The sequence below is a fragment of the Hylaeus volcanicus genome, chromosome 2 (assembly GCF_026283585.1).
Source record: "Hylaeus volcanicus isolate JK05 chromosome 2, UHH_iyHylVolc1.0_haploid, whole genome shotgun sequence".
NCBI classification, from domain to species: Eukaryota; Metazoa; Arthropoda; class Insecta; order Hymenoptera; family Colletidae; genus Hylaeus; species Hylaeus volcanicus.
In genome coordinates this window covers 5,349,605-5,365,158 of record NC_071977.1, presented here as the reverse complement: position 1 = coordinate 5,365,158, position 15,554 = coordinate 5,349,605, and the positions used below count along the sequence as shown (strand labels likewise).

Sequence of the window (15,554 nt, the reverse complement as noted above, 5' to 3'; positions counted from 1 at the left end):
TGCCCTAATAAATTTTCACAAATAAAAAAAAATCATCAGAAAGTATGTATTTTAGATTATAGTAAATTGTAGTTTTGTATTGAGATTAAGTTAGTGTAATGCCAATGTGGTTGGCAATACTGATGTACAAATTACATTTCATTTGCTAAGAGTTGTATTGTAGACTGAAATGGAAAGCAACTACCCCTCATGAACAATGTCTATGCTATACACGAAATTTCACTTGTGGGAGTGACCCCATGAGATTCATGAGACATCAAGTTATTCATTCTTCCTTTATATCATTATTCTATATTAACTGTGTAACACTTCATAATTATATCCACATGTGTGTATAACACGTGTAATACATGTATATATGCATAATGATTGTGTTTGTGTAGTTTTAGTATTGTTACGACGAATAGTCTTGTTTCATAAATAAACAATTATTTTTAAATAAAAGAGATATATTATACATTTTGAGATAACGTTCAAAAACAGTACAACAGAAGTCCATACGATACTCATTATTACTCATTCGAAAAACTTCACTATCGTAGTTGTAAAAACGCATATGAGGATACTGTATCTCGTTTAACAATATTTTTTCGTTAACACTTAGACGACGGGACGCGTAAAGATATTACGTATTAGATGCGTACGACATTATCAATGATATACATATTTTTCTCTATATATGCATACATTTTCCGGTACGAGGACATCTAACAAGAAAATGAATATACTTAATTAGTATTCTGGAAAATCGATGTGTAATAACGTCGTCTATATGTTAACAGCAAGAATCACTATGACCAAGTGTACATACACACAGATGTAAGAGAATAGATACTAAAAATATGTATAGTATATGGAAGAAGAGATTTAATATAATTTTAGAATCTTTCAAAACGTTTGATGTCATCGTTATTTTAAATATTTACAATATAATAACATAGAAACTTCTTTTTTTTTTTTATCGAAACTGAACTTTTAAATAAAGTATGTCTTTCGATTCATTATATTCTTCATAAACCTACGCTTTAACATTAATGTAATGTCAAATTAAATTAGAATACATGAAAATTTCCTATGTTACAAACTCATAAATACAGTCATGAACACAGATTTAACAGAAATATGTTTCAACACCATTGAAACACTTATTTTATTTCTTGTACTCATTGTCCTATTTTAACGTTGTATGTGTTATCATAGTTTTTCCCGCGGATAACTTTGCATTCTTTTCAATTTTTTAAGAGCACATTTTGCTGCAGTACATTTCGCAATTCTATAATTTCTTCCAATACCTTTGAAAGAACCTTTACTAAAAACATCAACCGTAACTCTAACTCTACGTCCATCGGCTAATTTTTCTGGTTTTCCAAATTTCGCCGTTTCAGGTTCAAGTTCCAATAATTCACGAATTGGAGATTTGGGAACGTTAGTGCTGAATTGTTCTGTAATAATACAATATATGTAGTTCTATTTGTTTTCGTGGAAAATGAACATACAAATAGAGCAAGAAATTTAATTACCAATTTCAGTTTTCATTATAGCGTAATAAACACCCCATACTGCATCCAAAGACATACCACTATCCAAATAAATTGCACCAGCTAATGATTCAAACACATCACCTAGTGCTTTTGGTACCTCGACATCTTCAGCTTCTTCGCACTCTTCTTCTCCAATTAAATAGTACTAATGGAAGATGCATAGTAATTAAATATACTTATAAAAGAAATATAATATAAAATCTTTAAGCTCGGTGAAAAGATTCGTTTAAACAAACATTTTACCTCTTCGCTAATAGAATGTCCATTTTCTTCTTGAATTCTAACAAAACGATTTATAACAGCACTTAAACCAGGAGAAAGATGTCGGAAATATTTATGAAATCCACATCTAACTGCTAAAGAAGCAAATATAGTATTGTTAACTAAAGCTGATCGCAAATCTGTTAAAGCACCTGGCGAATGTTGTCGAGCATCCTCATATAAATGTCTTGTTATTAAATAATCTAAAATTATAAATTATTTTACACAATTCTAACCAATATAACATAAAATATAATAAAATGCAATAAATTTAGATTATTTATTACCTAAAACTGCATCCCCGAGGAATTCTAAACGTTGGTAACAATCCGTTAATCTATTGGGTTGATATGAAGCATGAGTAAATGCTTGTAATAAGTAACTAATGTCATGAAATTTATATCCAATACTTTTTTCTAATTCGTCATATCCATCAAGCATTAATTTCAACTCATGTTCTGGATCAGAAATATGACGAAGTAGGGGATTCGGTGGTTCTTCCAATGTTCCATAACGAATCTGTAAAAACATACTTTTCTTAAAGCATCCTTCGATGTCGTAATTAATTTGTCAAAACGTTTTCGATTAAGATTAGTTGTAATGACCTGCGTCCATGTTGTCTGGGCTTGATCATTTGTTCCCTTTATGTACGGTGTACTACCGGGAATTCTTTCCATCGGTTTTGTTTCTTGTACCAAACAAACTTCTTTTGTGGGCAAAACGTGTATCCCTAACCAGGCCATAAAAAGTAATGCACCTCTAGGACCACAAGCAATTAAGTATGCTCCAATTAATGCCTCCACACAATCTGCGATACTTTTATCGGGAATGCTATGTTGAGTAATTAAATTGTAAGGTATGAAACAACGTAAGTTGTCTAAATTATTTGAAAGTGTAGTTTCATTACGGTCAAGTTCGCTCTTCATGATGCCCAATTTTTGTTCTGTTTCTTTAACAAGTTGAGTTATTTCAGTAGGATTTACAGCTTGTAATGTTGGTAAGTCAGCTTGGTTCCAAAGTGCTGAAGGTATGCCAGATTCGATTAATGCTTGTTCAAGTTCTTTTGGAACATAGTAACAAGGAGGTAACCAATTATCGTGTGGTTCGAACTTTGTCGCTATCATGCTTTCACCTAACATTTTTTGTCTTCCTAATCTGTACAAATTTATGTTGCTGACCTAAAAGATTTCAATGTTATTAGACAAAAGCAACTACTACTGTATTTAAATAAAACTGTGCACAGTTGTTTTTATTCAATATCAATCAATATAATATTAATATCATGTAATTGTACTTAAAAAGATAACGAATATTTTAAACTTTTGATACCTGTTTAGATCTTAAGTGACTAAGTTTGCCTTCGTGAATATTGTCATATGTACAATATAAGTAAGTAGTTATAGCATATTTTAAAAAAGAATCTCCAATAGTTTCTAACCGTTCTAAATTAATACCATCGTTTGCATTAGACATAGTTAAAGCTTGCAAAATTAAACTGGGACTTGGTCCTGCATGATTTTTTAATTCTGGTTGAAAATCAAAACTAAAGAGATTGCTGTCCAGCTGATATGTCGGTCTCAATTTGTCAGAATTCTTTTTTATTAATTGTGAGCTACGATTAGCATTTAATATTTCCTTACTCAATTTGTTAACAATTGTTTCTATATAAGCTTTATGATTATAATTCAGCTTACTGTCTTCAGATTGTGAATTGCACAAATTCTTTCTTTTAATTGCAATCTCAGTATTGTGAGATATAAAAGATCCATTTTCCATTATTTCGCATTTCCTTATTTTAGCAAATTCGTAATGAAATTTTTTATGTTTTGCAATTAAAAATTCTTCATCCATTGCTGTATACGACCATAACATGTCATCTGCATTTTTTTCAGTTTCTAATAGATCCAAGATTTTTTTATTAATTTCTTGTTTAGACATTTGCTTTTCATCTTCAACAGCTTCCGCAACATTTTCTTCCATATAAGAAATTCGCAGCCCTCTATTTTCATCTTCACTTTCATCCGAAGTATCGGCAAATCCATCACTGTAAATATCATCCGATTCGTATCCATCGATATCTGACTCACACGCAGGCGAACCGTATCGGACACCATTCCAGTTAAAATCGTTTGGCAAAACAGTTACATCTAAATCGTCTGTGGCAAACTCCATAGAATTCGTCGCCATATCGTTTGACCAAATACCAATTTCTAATTCATTTTCATTGTTTGATACTTGTGATTCAGTTTCTACTGCATTCTCTAACTGAATGTCACATTTTTGTTCGCTTAAGTTTTCAGTGCTAGATTTATCCAAATTACATGTTGTATTCTCAACTATATTTTGACATTTATTGTCAATCGCATTATTTAAAGGACTTATTTGGGTTATTTCATATTTAGCAGACTTAGATTTTTCATTTTCTTTGGATTTTTTTAAAACGTCTGCTAAACTCCATCCGAAGTCTAACGTCGGCCATTCAAAATCTAGAATTTCTTTACATCAGTAATTTAAAGGCAATATTATAACTAACAATTTTTTTATTTCATACATACCGGAATCTAAATTTCCTTTTCCTAAATTTATCATTTGTGCGACTTGACATCGTATTTGATTAGCAAGTAATAAGGCATTGATTCTATACAAAATACAAGGTAAACAAACTGCTTGTCTCCATAAGGAAGCTGGGAAAGGATGAATTGCACATAATTCAGCAACAAGTATTTGCTTCTCCTCTAAATTTTCTCGTTTTGCACGTTTTGTTTCTTCACTACTTGTAGGCAAAGCAACGCCTTTTCGATTAACATATCTAAGATAGATACAATTTTTAATGAATGTTTAAATACGATTGTAAGTATTAGATTGTAAATATTACATTTGTCATACTTACCTAGGTGTTAAGAAATTTAATCTAGCTGATGTATGGTCCACATCGAGCAAAGGTTGATCTACATTTTGTATTTGTATACCATACTTTTTAAGATAATATTCTTCAAATGTACCATAACCATCACCAGGGAAAGAGGACTTGGGATTTATATTTGTACAAATTTCAGCAACATAGAAATACTAAAATGAATCAAAGTATATTACATTAAAATATTATATACACATTATGTGTATTATTTACCATATAAATGCTAAATGGTTCTTTAGAATACTGTATATATTCTTATTATTACGTATAACGTTAAAAACAATTAACTTATTTTACTAAAATACCTGAGGTTGATCCTGATTTCTGTACCAAGGCATAATTACTGCATCATGATATTTTGATGCATCAAAATTAAAGTTCCGCCTGACCTCTTCAGAAATCCTAGTTGGCACTGAATTTCGACTTTTGTAGATATACTCTAAGAAATCCCAATCTACAGTAACATCAGATTGCTCATCTAAAAAAATATGAATTTATTTCTATACAAGTTCTAATTCTCATGTGGAATTAACATCTTTCTGCTTATATCGCAGAATACGTGATACTTTATATAATATTAAATGTAATTTAATATTATATATTTAATAACTAAATTCATAATTACCTAATTTTACTGGTACGATCATGTATGAATTTTCTGAAGCATTAGGATCAAAAAGCATTAGATACTGTTGTAACCTTAATACGTTTGTAAACGTATAATTGAGAAAAGTGGCAATTTTCTCTATTTGCACTTCGTTTAAAACTACAGTTTTTTTACTGAATTTTAATTTTACACGAACCTCTCCAGATCTGGTGTAAATAGGAAAAGGACACAACTAACAGAAAAAGTTAAATATTAATCATCATTACATAACATAAAATTTATGTTATCTTAATAATGCTTTTTATTATTTGCATATTACCTTAGGAATTTTTTTCAATGTTATTATACCGAAACCAATAGCCGATTCTTCGGGAAGGTAGATACGCCGACCTCTGGTATTTTGTTCCTCAGGTAAAGGACAGCTTAAGACCATATTAATGTGGTACAGGTAAGAGGGAACTCCAACTTTTGGTCTGCAATCCGTTAATGCTTCAGCTGTCTGAAAATCATAACTTTGATATTAAAATACGAAGTAAGCAGAGAAAAATCAAGTTATCTTGAAGTATGAGAAAGATATATTAATTTTTAATAAATTAAACCTTTTTATAATAATATTGTCTACGTTTAGTTGTTCCAGGCAGAGCTTCAGAGAAATCCAGTTTACTTTCATCTGGTAGAGCAGGTACTTCAGCATCTTCTGGTTTAGCTTTGAAGTTTTCTTTTCCGATAGGTAACAAATTATCATCTATTTCATTTTTTCGATGTAAATCGATACATAACTGCAAAGCAGCCATACGCCTTGCCATAGCTCTATTAGGCATAGGATACGACTGAAATAGAATTTGAAATAAGTATGCTTCGTTAAGAAAACTTAATTGTACAGGAATATCTTGCATAGTACAATTAATGTGTGCTAAAAAAATACCATATTATGAGATGATATATTAATCAGCGTATTACTACAATGTGCTTTAATCTGATTCAAATTTATAGTCAATGGTGCTATATGATTCAAATGACCATATGTACATATTGTCACATAATAACAATTCAATATTGATATCTAATGCAGTTAAAAAGAAATTACATATTTAAATTTATGAATTGCACTGTAACAAAACTCATAATGTTCAAAATCATACTATACAAAGAATTCCTATACATTCTTAAATTTTTATAAAAAAAGGAAATTTACCGATACAATGTATTTTACCGGAGAATTTATAGGGAGTCGTAAAGAACATATATACATAGGCATGTTGTCTACGTTCACCCTTTCGGTAGACCACTCTGGTGTTAATCTTGTAAAAGTATCACTAGGTAATTTTGCACAATATCTGTTCAAGCCAATTTTATAACAGTGTCAAACAATTACAAAAATTTTAGTAGTACGACATTAGAACCATATCTTTGTCATGCAATCGTCACATTACATTACCTGTTTACCAATGATATAGCAGAATTGAAAGTTACAGAAGGTGCATCATCTCCGTCAAGTGGTTTGTAATGTGGTATCATAGCAGCGTACATATCTGCCTCGTTTTCTTCTTCTTCAGTTGGTTCGTTATTAGAACACTTTACTAATAAAGTCTACAAAATAGATTGATGCTCTTCCATTAAAACTTTCGACTGGGACGGACACAGGTAATGAACCACATTAAATGGTTGATATTAAAACTGGTACACACTGAAGGTCATGAATAAATTAAATCCAATAGACGGTACAATCATTAATCAAACATCAGATCCACTTCATATGTATAATCAAATTTTATGATAATAAATAATTAAATAATTAAGAAAGAATCATATATAATTGTTCGATACCTTTTCTATGTAATGATACTGTGCTAATTGCCACACATATTCCTTTGATTGTGTCTGTGGCACTAATAGTACATGTAACGCATCCATAGCTCTTGCTCGACTCTTACACTGAACATAAGATTGATACGTTTTTGGAAAATCATACCTCATTACAAAATTGCATTTTGGAATATCAATGCCTAATAGAAATAAAAGATTATCAGATATTATATAAAAAAAAACAATAAATGAAAACGAATTATTTACTATCAATATAAGTAATTGCATACCTTCTTCCAAAATTGAAGTTGAAATTAATAAATTGCATTCGTGTATCCTAAATCTCTTCAAAACTTCTTCTTGTTTTCTATGCTCCATTTCTAAAGCTCTAGAATAACCATCATCTGTATCGTTTTCAATCGCATACAGAGGTGACAAGAAATGTAACTCTTCGTCATATGTAGATATTTCATTTAATAAATAAAACAAAACTTTTGCAACAAATGCTTTATCCACAAAGATCACTCCACAGAGTAGATCAGGGTCTGCAGCTTCGCGCATGTGAGATTGAGATTTGGGTAATCTCCTATAATTTTCTTCATTACCTCTCTGATTATACTCTGTTCTTCTAGTTTGCACAAAATTATGTCTCAAAGAATTTTCTTTATTATTTACAGATAAATTTTTAACATTATTTTCACGATTCATTTTTTTACGAGGAATGTCAACATTTTTAGTATAATATGGTGTATACGTTTTTAAAACCTGTAATAGTCTGTGAACCCTTGGCGTAGTATATTTGTATATTCTCTCTTTTTCAGGTAAAGCTTCAAATGTATTATCGCACAAAGCTCGTATCTTCGTAAAAACAGATGCAACCATGTTCAATAATAGATAATGTCTTTCATAAGGTGTTTTTATTTTCAATTTTTCAGTTAAAATTAGAAGAGCAAGTGCAGCACGATCTGCACACCATGGTCCGAGAGTTTGTAGTATATATAAAAAATCTTGCATCATCTCAAAGGGTTTTTTTGTGGGGTCTGGTATTTTCTGTATGTCTTCATAAAACTCATCGGTATAAATTTCGATTGGGTCATGACGATGATCACGTAAAAATTCAATAGCGTGTAACGTATAATTTTCAATAGTACTATACAATTCTCCTTTTTTATTTTCAGAATATTCCACTACATATTCTTTAGGTTTAGGGCTATAGCTATTTAAAAAAATCATTATCATTAAATAGAAATACCATTTGATAAATATTATACTTACCGCAGTATAGATAATATATCACTAGCTGTTTCAACTTCACATTGAAATATAGCTTCTATTTTTTCTATTTCTAGTCCTAACCTTCCAGGTTCTTGCATTAAGTTAAACAATGGAACAGCCAACCCAATAATTCTAGGAACATTGTTACAAGATAAAAAGGATTTCAAAACAAATCTTAGATTGCTATCATCTACAGATTTATGGCACTCGTCAACTATGACTAGATTTATTTGATGTGGTAACATCTTTTTTCCTACTAACAATTGTGCACATGTTTTAGAAGTTGTAGCTAATACCTAAAATAAAATGTTTGTAAACATAGAAAGACAATAGAAAAATAACAACAAATATTTTAAAAGAATACTACTTACGTGAGAAGTTTCAAATTTGTCTACAAATTCTGTTGGTAAACAGGTATCACATAATAGAACTTTTAAATCCGTTAATTGTTCTATATAACTTGCTTTTACTTTATACTTTTCTACATCTGTCAATATATATAATGATCGCTTGCCTCCTTTGCTTAATAATCTAAATTTAATAAGTGATCATTTTAAGTATACTTCATTAAATATTGATAATAAATTAACAGAATCAACTGATTTCAGTTATACGTTACCTCCTATTATTGATAGCAAATTCTTGGATTAACTTTATAACAATAAACGTTTGTTCGTAACTTTTTCCTAGACACACAATGATGTTTTTCTCTCTAGCGGTATAAAATAATCCTACCTGTAACGATAACGAGGTTAAATATAATGTAGAATAATTAATTGACATAAATTCTTGTAGGTAATTTAAAAAAATCCTTACTTGGTACTCTCTAGGTGTAAAGGAGTTTGTATAAACCTGATCGTTTAGTGGAAATGCCATGGAATCTATAACTTTGACTGTCTTAATTAGATAAAAATAATATCCTACGTAACTTTTAATATTTTTTTATGGGAAGAAGGCTATTTTATAAACAACACAAAACCTATACATTTATCCTTTTCAGTTTTATTATTGTAAGTCGTACACAAATTTTAATCTAAGATTAGGCTAGGACAACTAACAGTAAAGCCGCTTTTCCATCGAAGCGAGGCGACGGTTATAATGGTGCGTTTTCATGATGATAACAAAATTGGTGCGTTCAGCCACGAACAAAGGTCGGTAATGGTCGGTAAAGAATGTGGCGCGGTATGAAAACAAGGTAGAAGGGTCGTCGGACATCTTACGTTCCTCTTTTACAGCGGGAAGTTTAAATAGGACTACAATTGAAAATATGGTTATATGTATGAAAATAAATTTTTATCATATATATATAATAATAATACATACACATATGACATATATATATATATACCGTAGTCTGTGCGCACTTGCGCCGCGAGTGGACGAAATATTCATAACTTCAAGTTCGGGATTTTGATAAGTTTTCTAGTAACTTTCTTAGGGAGTTGGATCTCCTTATACAGTCTTCATGGCTCGGTCTATACTTTCATATGTCTATGGCTAATACCTTAAGATACCGATCGGCGGGAAAAAAAATTTCAATTTGAAATGTAATCACAGCTGAGTACATGTAAAGGCACCGAACTTATTTGTACACTTAATAAAATCAACTAGGCTTTAAAAACAAAAAAACTTTTCGATATAACTTAGACAATTTAGTATATATACTAAACTACTAGTATATATACTAGTTTTGACCGAATCCTTTCCTTGCGACTACTATATCTATATATATATACATTCAAATTAAATCTACACTGTCAAATTTTCTTCTTTGAACGTCCCTTTATATGTAAAGAAAAGTTTCAATAACAAAAATTAAGGGAACATAATGATATATCGCTTCTTTCTTCCGCGTGGGGTAGACGCTCTTTTATTTATAAAAAATTATTTCGAAATAGTATTTCACGGAGCATTGGCTGCGAGGTATTGAAACAAGTGGGTCGGAACTGGCTGGCGCTCATTCCCTTTCGACGAGACGTAATGCAACACCGGTGTTCCTCTTGTCGCGCAGCCAAATTGTTTTCCATTTAGCACTAAGAGAAGTTCCTTACTCGAACGCAAGACTATCATAGCGCATTCTTTCAATTTACTTTTCAAAGGCTTTACGTAAAATTACACATACCGATTAAAAATTGTATCTTAACGTAACTATACCCAGCTTTTTCAAAGAGCATAACGAATTGTTTCTATTTTTCTTCAATAAAAAATGGACGCCGCTTTACGCATTCTTTGGAAACGTACTTTCTCGACTTTGTTTCTATCGTTACTCTCAGTGTCTCCTTTTTTAACGATACTTGATACAAGTACTTAAAATAATTCAATTAGAGTTAGGTAAAAGTAAAGTTAATCGTAAATGAAGAAAGTAATGAAAATAAAAAAAAAGTTTCAGAATAATACAACAAGTACCAAGGAAGTCAATATGAGCCACGTTGTATCGAATTTCTCATTAAAATTAACACTGACATTGAACTTGCAAAAGCGAGTTCCTTAATTTTTGATATACAAAAAAACATTCGCATTAATTGCGCTACTATATGCTTAGCTAAAACTACTTATTTGTATATCTTTCATTGGCGATTGTTTTATAATAAACATCGAAATATTGTCCTCAACGACGCGTTGTTTTCGCGACAGATTCCAGGTTACGTATTTGAGACAAATCAAATTTGTGAATCCTTAAATAAACAATATTCTGACTACTGACGAAACGGCACCGCTATGAATGTGTATCGAATTTACACGCTTTTCTTTTTTTTTTTTTTTAACTTCTTGGTGTCGTAACAAAATAATAATTTATAGTATTTTAAAAATTGTCCACCGTCATTTTTCGACGAAAACCATTTTCTTTTGGAACATCATAGGTTTAAGCAAATCGGTCGAGTAAATACTGAGAAACTTCGCATGCAAGGACGAGAAAAGTAATTTTAAAGAGAACGCGTTTAAAGTTTGTCGTTAAGCTTCCCGCTATCATTACTTCCGATGCTGTTTTACTGGTTTTTCGGCAAAATTTATGTATTTTGATTTGTTCACATCGCAACGATCCAAATCCAGAACAACATTAAATGTTATGTGTTTGACGACATGGAAATAGAAATATGCTTCGCGTACTGTTTAACAAATGCTTCCGTAATTCCGTAAATTTGTCGAATGTCGAAAGATCCTTTTGGGTGGATGCTTTTAAATATTCTAAAGATTCTAAAAGTACAATTTTTTTTTTAAAAAATCTGTGTTCGAACCGGTCAGACCAGAACATCCCTTAAGCGATGTTTTAAAGAAGACAGAAAAATATTCGTCATCCTTAGAACGGACGCACTGACTGACAGAAACAACAAAAAATTGAAATATTTCCGTAAAAAAACGCGGAGGAAGGTAAAAGCGTGCTCGTTATTACGTTATTGTGCGTAATATTGCAAACGAGCCAAACTCAAGCGGAGCGAGATGACTCAAGCCTCAAGGCTTCGTTCACTTTGGTTTGCTTCGTTCGGTCGACGTTGGCCCGGTTTATCTCTGGCCAATTCCGAAATAATCTTAGATTCGGTCTCTCCTACTCTTACTTCGCTGTCTATCGTTTAAGGCTACGTTGCCTGTTTCTTGTCTTCTTCAGCGTCGTTCGTCCGCATTCACGCGACCGACTTTGACGTAATAAATAATATTTCCATCATGGAATTTCAAATTGGCGTCTCTTTGTCCCCGCGGGACTCTAACTTTATTTTTAACACCGAAACATTCACGACGAGGCAACCGAATGCTGGTGAAAAATACACAATGAAAGAGCGAGGTATCCGCGTACCGAGAACTGTTCGTTTTAAGTAACACCGACTCAAGGTAAATTACACAGTATTCGCATAAAAATATGCTAAAACAAGTTACATTTTAGAAAACATTGATTAAACAATCTAACATCTTATTGCAAATTATTATTGTTAGGTGATCCCAGTTTTACGAAAAACGATATAAAAATTTTGTGATTTTAACGCACCTTCTTACGGTACAGATTTGCACGGTGCATTTTTTCAATTTAAGTCGAATTGCAATTTAGGAAGTTACTGAAAGTTTGATATGTTATAAAACCCGATATTAAAAAAAAAAAAAAAAATAACTCATAAATAATAATTCACAAAAATCTGAAACAGAACGCGGCAACAGTCAGCATTGTTGCAGCAATCATTTTGCGAGTATTACGAATGCATGTGTTGATATACTTATTGATTTATTATGGACGTATGCGAGACCAGTAAGACTGTACTTTTACTAAAGTTCCTAATTATACAGGGTGGGTGAATACCTGTTGGCACGTCAGATATCTTCGAAACTACAAGTTTCACAGAAATATTTGGTGAAATAAAATTGCACAGTACGAAGGGGATCATCCTGGTGGCGATAGTAGTTTTTTAGCAGGTGGAGGAGCTCTTTCCCTTGTACGGGGGCCAACCGTGCCCCAGCGGCGCCAGAATGCCGTCGTTTCCATTGGACGCAAAAGTAACCGTCTGGCTTCCTATCGCACGCGACATATATTATTTATTTGTTAGCCATTATTCTTGGACGTTTCTCAAGTAACACGGTCCTCTTCTGTTACAATAGAAGACCTTAAAATAAATGTAGGCAAAGATAAAGTCAAGAATGCAAAACAACAGGAAGAACGTTCGGTAAGCTGAGCAATTACGAAAATAAAAAATAAAAAGAGGTTAAACTTACGTTGTTACGTTGCCAATTGGCATGTCAAAAAATTATCTCTCTCGTTTACCAGAAGAATAAATGAATATCGCGAGCATAGTCAGCCGGAAAACGTTAAGACCAAGCTCTACGTGCAACGGAGTTTAACGACACAATAGTCTGTGCAACGAGACTCAACGACACAACACAATAAGCAACGATAGGCGACACAAGGCTGGAATAACGAGGAAAAGACAAAACATTTGATCGAAAAGCGCGACTCAAATGCTCTATCGGAACAATGTGGTTCGAGGAACGGAGATGGTCAGCGTTGAACAGTAGAAACGGTAGAAACGCTTGTGGAAGAATTGGGAGAACCGTATCGCCAGCATCGCGATCAAGCGGCGAGACCAAATCAGCGATGAGTCTCGGCTAAATGGAAAGCTTCATATTGTTTTGAAAGAGGTAAAGGTTCGTAATGGCTGTAAGGTTTGCTATGGCCGTAATAAACCTGGCGTCAGGCGAGAAAGCTCATACTATTATGATACATGCCCTAACAAACTGAGAATCCATCTCGGGGGATTGTTTTGTAAAATATCATACAAAAACCAAATACAAAGTGAAATATTTAACAGATTTTGTTTGATACGTTGTATGTTTTATACATTTTATTATTTGTATACGTTTGCTTGAATTTAAGATAAAGTACCAGTAAAACGATTCCCTGATATAGCCGAAATCGTTTGGAGTTGCTAGTTCGCCTAAGAGAAAAAGGCCTTCGAGTGCAAAGGGTTAATTATCACGACAATTTACTTTTCCGTTTGGGTAAGCTCATTAGTCATCCGAAACACCTTGGATCGCGTGTCGAAGACAGCGCTGAGGTCTCGTGCCGGAGCAGCGGCGTGGCGAATCTGTGAAAATGCATTTCTCGTACGCCGGTGCCAGTGGGTCCATGTGAGGCGAAACTTGCTCGAGTCGGCAAATGTTTGGCAAGTGGATGATATTCGACGAATAGCCGAGTATGTGGACGCGCCTTTAGGCTGGCTGTACGCCAAAGATCGAACACGTACGAAGGCAACGGACGCTCCCTTCCAACGCGAGCAACTGCTCTCTATCACCACGTTATAAGTTACACGTAACGCCCTTTCCGCAAACATCCTGACATCAGGTGAACGTTCAAGTGATGAATTCGCAAATTAAGTTAGCGCACTTTTGATGATTAACAGTTTGGCTTCGGGGCGATTCCGTGTCTCTTCTTACATTCTAATGTACGTAAACCATTTAAAAAGGGAGGCTTCTTTAGGAACTGAAAATAGAAAAACTACAAGTCGTACAATAATAAATACATTGGTGTTTCACAACATGTATATCTTGAAAGGTGAACAAAACTTTTTTGTTTCAGTTTATTATTAACTCTTTGCACTCGAGAGGTGACTCCCAGTCACCATTAGGTTTCACGCAGCAAATCTACATACGCAATTGTATCTTTTGTAGTATCCTTATGATTCGATTAGGAAACAGATTCAAACGAGAGTGAAACAAAAACTCAGTGAAGGAAAAGTCGCAGTTTTAGTGAAGATATTGCGAAGATAAACATTTGGAGAAAAATTGTAGGCGATTAGTAGGCAGACTTGTAAACTTCCTTCTCCCGGCATGGGGTCGAGGGAAACCAGAATAAGTCGCACCAGATTCAAATCGACATCTCTTGCTTCGTTGTGGATAAAACAACTGAGTTTATCATTCCCTTTATTATTCAACGTACATATCATACTCTACAAGCCTCTTGTATGCTGTATTAGGATCGAGACCTGACTCGTGTACATCTATTACGTTCCTAAACCTTTCGGTACGGAAGAGGTGGCCGCGGTTATACATTCGTGGTACGAGGAAGTTTTCCACAAGAGTGGTTGCATCATAGACATATGAAAATACAGGCTGTCCCAAAAATGTTGTAACATCTTGAAAGGGGTGGTGATTTGAAACAATTTTTTCCTTAGCGAAAATCTTGTCCGAGGCTTCTTTAAGAAGATATTAACAGAAAACCACGACCAATCAGAGCGCGGCCGCCGAGCGCGTAGCCTATACTACTGCGTAGCCGATCCTACTGCGGCTCTGTCTACCGCGTAGTCTATACTACTGCGTAGCCGATCCTACTGCGGCTCTGTCTACCGCGTAGTCTATACTACTGCGTAGCCGATCCTACTGCGTAGCCTATACTACTGCGTAGCCTATACTACTGTGGCTCTGTCGCGTAGCCTATACTACTGCGTAGCCGATCCTACTGTGGCTCTGTCGCGTAGCCTATACTACTGCGTAGCCTATCCTACTGCGTAGCCTATACTACTGCGTAGCCGATGCTACTGCGGCTCTGTCGCGTAGCCTATACTACTGCGTAGCCGATCCTACTGTGGCTCTGTCGCGTAGCCTATACTACTGCGTAGCCTATACTACTGCGTAGCCTATACTACTGCGTAGCCTATACTACTGCGTAGCC

At 33.6% G+C, this 15,554-nt stretch overlaps 1 protein-coding gene and 1 long non-coding RNA gene across 6 annotated transcripts; one reads left to right on the top strand and one right to left on the bottom strand.

Annotated features, from left to right (window-relative positions):
* Nucleotides 1-125: 125 nt before the first annotated feature.
* Nucleotides 126-9,592, bottom strand: LOC128884908 (endoribonuclease Dcr-1). Of its 4 annotated transcripts, XM_054138583.1 has the most exons (20): nucleotides 9,224-9,576; nucleotides 9,027-9,142; nucleotides 8,779-8,938; nucleotides 8,408-8,703; nucleotides 7,423-8,348; nucleotides 7,154-7,332; nucleotides 6,765-6,916; nucleotides 6,522-6,663; nucleotides 5,926-6,156; nucleotides 5,646-5,825; nucleotides 5,345-5,558; nucleotides 5,025-5,197; nucleotides 4,693-4,871; nucleotides 4,358-4,611; nucleotides 3,132-4,288; nucleotides 2,408-2,980; nucleotides 2,090-2,321; nucleotides 1,785-2,005; nucleotides 1,521-1,686; nucleotides 126-1,442 (listed from the first exon to the last, which is right to left on the bottom strand). In XM_054138583.1, exons 1-20 carry the CDS (start codon nucleotides 9,281-9,283, stop codon nucleotides 1,195-1,197), a joined length of 5,859 nt encoding a protein of 1,952 aa, XP_053994558.1. In that variant the 5' UTR covers nucleotides 9,284-9,576; the 3' UTR covers nucleotides 126-1,194. The 4 variants fall into 4 exon arrangements, with proteins under 4 accessions (XP_053994558.1, XP_053994559.1, XP_053994561.1 ...); XM_054138584.1 differs by lacking the exons at nucleotides 9,027-9,142; nucleotides 9,224-9,576 and having other exon boundaries at nucleotides 8,408-8,539; nucleotides 8,779-8,906; XM_054138586.1 differs by lacking the exons at nucleotides 126-1,442; nucleotides 1,521-1,686; nucleotides 1,785-2,005; nucleotides 2,090-2,321 and having other exon boundaries at nucleotides 2,450-2,633; nucleotides 2,710-2,980; nucleotides 9,224-9,592.
* A 2,501-nt stretch (nucleotides 9,593-12,093) lies between these two features.
* LOC128884961 (uncharacterized) lies at nucleotides 12,094-13,696 on the top strand. 2 transcript variants are annotated; one of them, XR_008459507.1, is made up of 3 exons: nucleotides 12,094-12,232; nucleotides 12,680-13,053; nucleotides 13,155-13,696. It is a non-coding gene; the product is annotated as an uncharacterized LOC128884961 (long non-coding RNA). The 2 variants fall into 2 exon arrangements; XR_008459506.1 differs by having other exon boundaries at nucleotides 12,095-12,232; nucleotides 12,335-13,053.
* The last annotated feature ends 1,858 nt before the right edge of the window (nucleotides 13,697-15,554 follow it).